Raw genomic sequence first — 10,801 nt, 5'->3', positions numbered from 1 at the left:
AACGGTGACAGCAGTAATTAAACAGTACTCCTAGTATGAAGCCTCATTTTATTTTAGAAGTTGGGGAAATATTTTTAGGGGAAAAATCATTCTAGATCCTTTCAGCGTATAAATAAATACACAGACGTGTTCTGTTCTGTGGGTGCTGGAATAGTTCAGGACACTGAAACTTCTCAGAAAGCCTAGATTTTTCTGATGCTGAGGGGTCCATGTTGGATGCTTTGTCCCCAGTGGGAAACAAGGCTGAATCACGTGGCTCTACGGAAAAGAAGTCCAGCAGGGACAGACTGGGAAGCTGGCCTGGTGTCAGGCTGCTCTGGGAGGGGCAGGAGCTCAGTGCTCCCTATCTGGCCCCTCCTCCACACGGCCCAGCAGAGTGGGCTGGGCTGCCAAGGACGGGCGGGCAGGTGGGAATGAATGGTTGCACTTGGAGAAACCCTCCCTCCATAGCTCCCCAGCAGATCTGAGAACTCAGGCAGCAGTAAGAGAGACCCTGAGCTCACCTCGCTGACAGTGGCTGAGGATTGGCTTCAGCATAGCAGGCAAACGGTGACACATCTGCGACACTGACCCTTTCAGACGCTCATTAATATATTAATGTGCCAACACATGCCCTGCCACTGTCTGTCACAGGGCGTCAGAATGGACGGTTTATAGAGAGGTGTGTTCTCAGCAAGAAATCCATGTGATGGGGTGGGCGTGATGGGTGGGAGGCAAGGAAGGGGCGTTAGGTGGATGTGGGTAGTTAGACCTGTAGGCACTCTAAGAACATTTAAAACTCCAAAAGGCAATTCCGTTTCTGAATCCCTTTGCACATCTTTCTGAAATTTTCACCACACACAGCATTCAGACTTTGACGTCAGCTGCCACCTTCCCCTTTTCGATTCTGGAGAGCTCAGGAGAAGGAAGGAGTGGCGCAGGGAAGGGGCCAGCGGCAGGGGTGCAGCCTTGAGGCAGAGAGGCTTGGAAGACAGGCCGGAAGCAAGCGTTTCGCACTCCTCCTTGGGCTTATCAAGCTGTAAGGGAGTGAGGAGTTCGTGAGGCCAGGAAAGGCAGTACTGAATGAGTACCAGCCCTGGCAGGACCAGAGAGGCTGAGGGCAAGGCTCTGCTTCCGCCTCATCTTTAGCCCTTCGCAGCCGTTCCTAAACACGAGCCTCCTCCTGTCAGTTCCTTTCAGATGAGCCCAGTGACCAGATCTGGGCTTTTGATACATCACTGTGAATCAGGTCTGGACAATTCCATTATATCCGGAGTGTGACAGGGGAATGGACTAAGTTCAGTCTATATAGACTTTTTGCTGCCCTGTGGACATTTCCTACAATGGTACTGTCTTTCAGCAGTTTGGTTTTATGGTGTCTGTCTGTATTTCTGGAATATGGCAGATCTACAGGACACTTTCTGGAAGATTCACTCAGTCCTTGGTTACACCTAATCCTATGCATAATGCAAACAGTAGCAATTCGGAATCTTTGATTTTGATTTTGAGAAGCGCTAGATAACTTTTTATCTAGAGTGGCAGACAGCCGACTCTACACCCGCTCTCAATCAGCCTTAGTTTAGGCAAACATTTCCGTATTTATTTGGGAAAGAGCAGCAGCTCGGAAGCCAAACAGACATAGTTTCTAGTCCCAGATCATCCACTGGCCAGGTGTGAGACTTTGGAAATTTACATACTCTCTCTGATTTCTTTTTCCTTATCTGTAAAATGGGAGCAGTACTTTAATCTTTGGGTTGTGCAAAGATCCCGTGAGTGTAATACACCTGATGACCAGCTTGGCATGTAATGGAGCTCTCTGTGAGAGCCCATAGTTTTGGGGAGGAGTAATGAAGCAGCCACGGAACCCTTTTTCTGCTTTAGGGGCTAAAAATGAGACCTAGAGCCCTATTTCCCATTGTAATCCATGCCCTTACCCACCCCTTCTTTGGAGAGCAGTGACAAAGCAAGGGGAGAACAAGTACCCGGCAAGGCGGGCAACTGGCTCTCGTAAGGCAGATGGGATAGTGGGAGGGTGTGTTCGTTTTCTCTTACCCCATAACAACGTATTACAAATGTAGCAGCTTAAAACACTACCCATTTATTATCTTGCAGTTTCCATGGGTCTAGAGTCTGGGCACAGGTCCACTGGGTCCTCTGCTCAGGGTCCCTATTGTCTGCAATCAAGGTTTTAGTTGGGGCTTAGTTCTCATCTGAGGCCTCGGGGCCTCTCCCAGTCTTAATGGTTGTTGGCAAAATGCATCTCCTTGAACGTGTAGAACCGAAGCCTTCAGCTACTAGAGGCCATCTGCTATCCCTGTCCACCATTACTTGCCACGCAGCCTTCTCTACAGTGTGGCAGTTTGTTTCTTCAAGGGCAACAAGAAAGTTTCTCTGTTGCTTCTTGTCTTTTTTTTTTTTTTAAGGGTTCACCTGATTAGGCTAGGTACACTCAAGAAAATTATCTCCCTTTTGATTAACTCAATGAGGATCTCANGCACAGGAATTTTGGAGGCTCTCCTAGATTTCCGCCTCCCACAGAGAGACCACTGATGTATCCAAACAAGCAGAGGAGAAACTTTCTTCTCTTTGTATCATTTTTATGAGGACAAACATTCCTGGGAGTACTAAGCCCGTTAGCTTTCATGGCAGAGCCACGGTGTAACTGTTAAACAGGGTAGAAAAGGGGGCAGGGCGCACGGGAAGATGTCAGAAGACTTTGAAATGGCAGGGGTGCAATGAGCTTATGAATGAGTGTATTCACCTTTCATTGAACTGTTACTTAGACAAAGGAATTTTTCTTTCTTTTAAGAAGGAAAATGGGAGTTTTCCCTGGAAGAGCTCCATTAGTGCCTGTATGTCTGCCTCCAGTGGACACATAATACTAGTTAATGCTCTGGAACCAAAGGACAAAACTGAAAGCAAAGGGATTAAAGAGTTTTCCTTCCCTTCCCCGTCGAAGAGATAATAAACACAGTTGTGGCAGCTGATGAGTAAAATGTTTACCTGCTAATGCGTGGCAGAAATCCATTACAGCTTCTCTGCAGATAAAGAGAGAGACTGGATGGGGAGAGGCAGGGATTCCTAGCCCTGAAGGCTGTCGTTGAGAGAGCTGGGTCCCCCCAGGAGCTGTGACGTGGCTGCCTGTGCTGGGACGTGTGCTAGTCTTTGCATCTGTGGACCCACGGCCCTGAGCAGCAGGCACGGTTCTGCAGCCCAGGAACTTGGCACTGCCTTGCCCAGTAGGGCACAGCGAGAATGTGTTTATGGCATCAGCCAGCCAGAGGGTACCCGAAAAATGCTTTTTCTCAAATAACTTTGTATTTAATATTCAGTAACGAAGAAAGAGAACTTTACTTTGTGATTGCCAACTTATGCTTTAATTTGGAATTACCTGTGCAGAAAGGTGGGGACGGAGGAGTGGAGACGATGACCTTTCTGGTGTTAGAGCCTCTAGAAGCCCGAAGGTCTTAGACTATCCCTCAGGAATGGCAGAATAGTAAAACACAGGAGTCAGCCAGGGGTCTCTTCTCCCAGCCTCCTGCCTCCAGGCAGAATTACATCGAAACCATTTTCCCACAGAACCAGAGAACCTACGCTCCAGGAACGTGAGGATTCTTGTGGGTTTTGTCCCATGCTGTACCCCAGCACCCAGCACTGTGCCTGGGACATGAGAGCTATTTGGAAGACATCCCAGGCCTGGATAGAGGCTTTCATTTTCAGTAGTCTCTTGCCTCCCACTGTGTCGCCCATCTCCCTTCACTCATAAGGTCCCAAGGCATCATTACATATAACATTTTGTGTTTCTCACATACGCCTCTTGAAAAACCTTAATCTGAGGCACTTTTCAAATACAGAGATTACTAGGCCTCTGTTGGAAATTCTGGTTCGGGATGCCTAGGCTGGAGCCCAGTCATTTGTGTTTCTGACAAGCACTTCTGATGAGCCTTTTCTTCAGCCGAACACTGAAATAAGTAGCAGGAGCTCAGCTCTTCCCCATGCTGAAATTAAGGAGCCATGGTGACTTGACCATGGTTTCTGAGGGGCTATCGAAAGTTAACATCCTGAGCTTCCGGTCAGTGGTGCTGTGGGAATGAGGGGCTACAGAAGCCTCTGATCTATCCCCAAGTCACCTGGACCCAGCCTTAATCCTGGCTCCTACCTTCCTGAAGAGATGGGCCTGGGAGAGGAGGCGCTCGGGAGTCCCTCTCTTCCTAGAATGCCCATGGAACTTCTTGGCCTCTTCTTTCCTCCAGGCAAGCTCTCTCTCTGTCCAGTCCCTTCCAGCTGTCACGAGCACATGAATTCCCACCTACCTCTGTTAAGTCTGGTAATGACCTCTGCCCTCTTAGATGGCAGTTGACCTCTGCATGCAGGCAGGGGCTGACTTTTTAGGCAATCTTGGTCACTGAACCAGAGGATTCCTCTGAGGGTGGCTAAATAAAGCCTCTGTCTCAGCACTTCCCCAGCTTGACACAGGAGAGACGTGAGGCCGTGATCTAGATGTGACCTGCCCTTTCCACCCCAAGGCCTCCCATACCTCACGTGAGGCCTGAAGAGGCTGGTTTCTCCTTCAGTGATTCCTCCCAGGTTTTCTCGTCCCCAGGACTCTGTGACCCCTGACTGGTTCACCAAGCACTTAAGAGTTTACAAGAAAAGGGTTGAAGTTATAGAGTAACTCCAGAAAGAAAAACTGCTGCCTTTATGCTTGGCCCCATAGAACTTTGCCCTAGGAACACTCTCCCCTACCCAGGAAGATAATCCTGGGATCTCTAACCCTTGGGCCCGAATTTCTTCTTGGAGATTAAACACCAAGGAAGAAAACAATCTTGGTCAAAGGGAGTAAGCTGCTCTGTAGTTGAAGATGAGGCAATACAATAGAGTATTTGCTTATTGGTTGTCCAAAAGAATAGCTACATATAGCTATTTAAACTTACTTACATTTAAAAAAAAAAGTGTTTAATAGCCAGTGTGCCAGGTGGCTACCACATTGGATGGCACAGCTCATAGGGCATTTCATCATCACAGAAATTTCTGTTGGATGGCACTGTTTGAGAGGTATGCCATTGTCCCTTTGACCCCGTCCATGTGATGTTTCTTTAGCATCTTTGGAAATATGTCTTTGTTTCTATTGGCAGTCCTTGTGGTTGTGATGCATTGTTCTAGGAGAAAACCCCACTACTGAAGACTGGATTGGGGGAAAAAAAAACAACAACCCAAAACCAAAAATAGTTGCCATAAATGCAGCACCGGGGTGGGTGGTGTGGATTAATTATCAAAAGTTTCCATTTTCCCCAGTTTTCTTCTATTTCCCTTCTACAAAAGTATCCTTCCTCCTTTTCCATTTGCCTTTCTGCTTTGTGTGTAGATTATCTGGTTCTGTACAAGGTTTCCCAGACAAGTGAAATGATAAACCAGGCTTGAAAAAGAGAAGGATCAGAGAAGAACCAAAAATCTGTTTGTTTGGGGTGCAGGAATAAACAGGCACAACATCCCCAAATCCCACACTGGGGGAAGGGGGGAAAGCAGTGGAAGGAGACCATGAGACTGGGAGGAATAGGGGTCTGGTCTGGAGAGCAGGCCTGGCAGGGGAAGCTGGGGGCCAGTTCTCTCCCTTCCTGAGGCCGGCAAGCTGCCCGGGGGCTCGGGAGTTCCTCTGTGCAGTCATTTCCTAACCCTGACTCCTCCTGCTTAGGACCACTTCCTCCCATAAGAATTTATCTTCAACTCATGGCGGATCTCCATCCTAGACTCAGTGTGTGCATGAAGAAAGCCTAGGGTTTAAATGCTGTGTTGGGGGGAAAGAGGCCTCCTTCCCTATGAGCTGCAAAGACGGTACACCTCACCAGCGCTGTCTGCTTTCCTCACTGAACCCCTGGCACATCTGATAATGGGCTCTTCAGTGTCCTCTCCCCTACGCGGAACTAGGGAAGCTGAGCAATGCTTTGAAAGACAGCAAGCGATGGAGTCAGCAGGTGGAAGGCAGCGTAAGGTGAAGCAGTGAGGCTCGGGGGCCCAGGGTCACAGGAGGTAGCAGAACAGGGGAGAAGCACAGTTCAGGTGGGGATCAGGAGCAGGTGTACACAACTATAGTTCCGAGGCCCTGTGGCCAGAAGACTGGAGCTGGGGTGACCTTTCCGATTCAGTCCTGAGGCTTTTCTCTGCATTCTTTTTTAAAAATCTTCATTTACTTATTTGGGGGTGTGGAGGGGCAGAGAGGGAGGAGAGAAAGAATCCCAAACAGGCTCCATGTGGGGCTCGAACTCACAAACTGTGAGATCATGACTTGAGCCGAGATCAAGAGTCAGATGCTTAACCAACTGAGCCACCCAGGCGCCCCTCTGCATTCTTGGAAGGCTGGCCCTCCCATGCCACCCCCTAAGCATGGCTGGCCAGGACTTCGTCCAGGTTGATGAGCGACTGTGTCAGAGAGCATAAAGTGAAGGTGTGGAGAGGCCGTTAACTGGTCACAGGCAGATGGTTGGTGTCCTGGGGTCTTCCAGCCCTTAGCTCGGGAGCAAAGGTGTCTCTTCCATGCTGTCAGCCGCAAACCTTTCCCCCGCCCCGCTTGAGTTCCAGCAGTTTGGACTTCCACTCTGCACAGATTTCCGCCCACCTCCCCACCCAGAGTCTGCCAGATGCACAATTTCAAGTTTGTGTTTAACGCCCCGTTTCTCTCTTTGTCTCACAGCCGTCTCCAACCTGGACATTGAGAGTAAGCTGAGTGTATACTACCGCGCCCCGTGGCACCAGCAGAGAAACATCTTCCTCCCGGCCACGAGGCCGCCCTGTGTGGAGGAGCTGCACCGCCGTGCCCGNTGAGGGGGGTTCTCTGTGCTATCAGTTCCAGCACCTCCCCTTGTTACAGTAAGTACTTTGAAATGATCCCTTTTCTACCCTGAAATGAAATTCACGGGTAGTATCACCTGCTTATATACACAATTAAAAATAGCATCATGGTCTGAATATAATAAAAAGAATTTTAAAGGAAAATTATTTATAATATTTGCAGTATACAATGCCTGGGCATGACTGCACTAGAAGACATAATGCAGCAGTCAGATGTTTGTGCCTATCAAAAGTAGGGTTGGATTAAGTCAAGACAATCAGAAGCCATTCTGAACAAAGAGTAGAGGGAAATGAAGGAGTGGAAGGGCAGAGGACACAACCATAAAAACTGGTATATTCTGCATATGTTAAACATGAGCAAAAAAAAAGACCAGGAAAAAACCTTTGGATTATAATTAAAAGACAATTAGGTTTGACTCAGAAATAGGTTCTAGGCTTTTCCCTTATAAGAAATTCTGGTAGGACATTTGTGGGACCCAGGGCACTATTTCATTGTTTAGGAACATCCTGTGCATTGTAGGAAGGTTGTCGTCCTTGGCTCCTGCCTAAATCTCTCCCAGGAGATTCTGCTCCCATTGAGAACCTATGGTCTTGTCCATTCTACAGCATGTGGAAGCCTGGAGAGGTCAGAACCCTTGCTTAGGGTCACATAGAGCCCATCGGGTAGAGTTGCCAAGGCCCAGATCCAGGCCTCCAGACCCCCAGCCAGAGCTCTTTTCCTCCTCACCATACACTGTGTCCTAGGAAAATAAATAATTTCTCTTTCTCTCTCAGTCCTAAGAAAGCCAGAGATAGGCACAGAACAGCCAAGGTACAAGGTAACAGTCTTCTCTTACTTTGCAGTGGCTTAAAACCATTCTAAGTAGGACACAGAGATTAAAAACTGGCATCACCCTGTTAGAGACCCCTAAATTGGGTATGAGAAGTTGGCATGCCGACTCTTTTGGCCTTTAGATTTTCGCTGTAGAGACAGATGGTAGTTGTACATTCAATGTCTTTTTTTCCAAAGTCCCTGTGTTCCTTTAAGGAATGGTATTTTCTGAAAGCATTACAGTTCAAGTAAAATAATGTCATTAGCAGGATGAAGAAATGACAAATTTATTTTCAGCTTATTTTCTTCCACACATGTACGACTTCTCCCTTTTCCCATAGCCCTGTCTTCTCCCCCTTTAAGGAAAGAAGTAACCTACTCATATCCGTAATGCAACCGTTCCTAAAAATTCCCCTTGGTTATTAGTAGCAGATACTGTGACACTTATGATGAAGAGTAGTGATCAGTATCCTCTACAAGTATCTCTGGCATTCTTACTGTTCACTTTGATTTTTTAAATTGAGTCACTTGGATTTTGTAGCTGGCTGAAAAGTCCTTCTTTACCAAATTTTTAGTGCAAGCCACCTTCTGGAAATCTTCCTTAACATATTCCCCATTCCTTAGCAGCCTCGATTAGGCCCCCTTCCTCTAATACTATCCTTTGAGTCCTCCCAGTCGTGCCATTTATAGGCTTACAGCATAACTAACCTCTTACAGGCCTATCGCCACTCTCAATCCATGAGCAACTCCATCAAGAGCTAGGAGGATGTCTTATTCATTTTTTTATTCAAATCACTTAGCAGGAACCTGACATGGAGTAGGTCCTCACTGAATGTGTGTGTGAGTAAATCAAATTCTGTAGAAAACTGGTTGAGCATTGAGGGCATAGAATGACAGGGGAAACTGATCATTCTCACTAAACATGTTCTCTGATCCCGTCATCAGAGAGCTTGAGTTACGTTAGCCCTTTAGACACCATTGTTTTTATCCCTTTATTATTATTCATAAGTCATCCCCGATTAGATTTTTCCAGACTCAACCAGATAACATTAAGCTGCTTGTAAGCTATCACATTTCACTGTGTTGTCAGGTTTGGACTTAATGACAGAACTGAGGAACAGCAAGTGCCAATATCAACTTTCTCAGAACTTCCTCCTGGGGGCTCAGAGCCGGATACAGGGCCTCCTGGGGTTTCGGAAGAGGACCTCAGAGCTGTGTCTTGCCCTCCACAGACTGGCTTTCTTTGAGGTTGTCTCAACAGCAAATCTTGGGTGTAGTAGTTTTAATAGCACTGCAGAGAGCCATAAACAGGAATTATAGGCATCATAGAATTAAAAACATGCAGTGTGGAATTAAAATTAGAAAGTGACTTTTTTTTTTTTTTTTAACCTTGTCCAAGAAACACAGTAGCTTAGCAGTGCATTCATCAGAACACCACTTCTGCCATCTGGTGGCTGTGACGAACACCTAGCCTGCCACAGCCTTGCTCCACCGATGATGCCGCAGTGACCTTCCCTGTAGGGTCCCTGTGTGGACAGCTGGAAGATCCGGGCTTCCACCAGGAGTGAGTGGCTAACGAAGCACACGCAAGCGAAGCTGTGGTGGCGGCAGCGCTGTGCTCCTTTTGGAGATGAGGCTGTAAGGAGGGAGCTGAGGGGACAGAGAGCAGAACCTAGAAATTCGCTGTTTTCAAGATCTGCTCAATAGCAAACCCCTCAACACAGTCTACTGAGGTCCAAGCACTGTGCTGAACCTGGGATTCAGAGGGTGATCACTGACCTTCGGTCCCTGTCCACTAGGAATACTGTGTAGTGAGGGAGGCACGCAAGTAACCAGGGAATTTCAACAGTGATATGGGTACTCAGAGGAAAGGCCCCGATCAGGTCATGGAGCTTCAGAGAAAGAAGGCTGCCCAGAGCAGTGGATTTCAGATTATTCGGTACCTGATTCCTCTTTTTCCCCCCTTTTTTCTTGGCAGTTCTTTATGCTCAGAGCCAGTAATGGCTTTAAGTGATGCCACTGTCTGTGTCTAAGAAAAGAGAGAAATTACTAAGTGGCTATGAAGAGATAGATATTTATATTTCCTTTCCTTTCCGAGTTCAGAGCTGAGGCCTAAGTTCCATTAGCCTAAGGGAGGAAGGACCAAGTCTACTGCAGCTTCAGACGCTAGGAGCTGACTGCTCTCCCCACCCCACCACCAGAAAAAGTATTATTAGGGAGTCATTAATCTAGCCTGCCTCTTCCCAGCCTAGGGCAAATGAGAGAGAGAGAGAGAGAGAGAGAGAGATTTAAGAAAGTGTAGGAAGGGAGCAACTGAATGGGAAATCGAGTTGCTGTCTCCCTCCTGATTCCCTTCCTCTGACCTTTTCCTAACCAGTGACACCTGTATTCTACTCGTCATGAATTTTAAAGTGTAACTTTTTCTTTGTGCTGCCCATTTAGAAAAGCCCACTGTTTGCAGAGGAATAAAGAAGGTGGCACTGGACGTAGGCACTTTAACAAGGAAGACATTTATTTCAAAAGGTCTGATAAATGCCGGCTGTGGTGGCAGTTTAGCAAAGACTAACCTATATGTGCTGTGGATCTAGGACTTAGGAGGGGTCCTGAGATTTCAGGCCCTGGGCAGGAGTGTGGGCGGGAGTTAGGCAGGCACGGGGGCGGGGGCTTTTAGTGTGCTCAGTGTGCTGGGCAGGGTGTGCTTTGCAGCTTGCCGAGACACCCGGGGAGCTAAACCTTGCTGCTTCAGTGATTCTTGTGAAGAAGTCAGGACCGCTTCATCCCACGCATGGAAGTCTCTTGGCTTTCCCCAGAGGTAGCTTTTACTCCTAAATCAGACAACAGTCATCATTGGGATTCCTTTACTGACTGTTATGCATGATGGGGCTTAGATAGCTGCAGTGATATGCTGGTCACAGGTTTCTTTCAAGAAAATTAAATGTAGATAAATAAATAATTACACCATAGAAAGATAAAATAAAAGCCCCGATGTGTAGCACAAACTAATTTCTGTCATGTAAATCCTCCCACCTTGGCCTGCTTCAGGCTACCAGTAGTTTAACAACTGGCTTGCAAAGCCCCTCAGCGTCCAGCAGTCAGCACCTCTGAGCCGGTGTGAGGCCCCTCACCTGCCCCACAGCTGGGGGGGGGGGGGGGGGGTTCCTGGGG

At 47.6% G+C, this 10,801-nt stretch overlaps 1 protein-coding gene across 1 annotated transcript in view; it reads left to right on the top strand.

The window, feature by feature from the left end:
- The window catches only part of NHS (NHS actin remodeling regulator), an 86,925-nt gene that overhangs the window by 25,808 nt on the left and 50,316 nt on the right, over positions 1 to 10,801 (top strand). The window contains 1 exon segment of the mRNA XM_077761694.1: positions 6,668 to 6,810. Within this exon segment, the coding sequence (XP_077617820.1) occupies positions 6,668 to 6,810 (143 nt within the window).

The sequence above is a fragment of the Crocuta crocuta genome, unplaced genomic scaffold (assembly GCF_008692635.1).
Source record: "Crocuta crocuta isolate KB4526 unplaced genomic scaffold, BGI_CrCroc_1.0 scaffold657, whole genome shotgun sequence".
NCBI classification, from domain to species: domain Eukaryota; kingdom Metazoa; phylum Chordata; class Mammalia; order Carnivora; family Hyaenidae; genus Crocuta; species Crocuta crocuta.
Note: the sequence above shows the minus strand (reverse complement) of the source record. Positions and strands in the feature narration are given on the sequence as shown.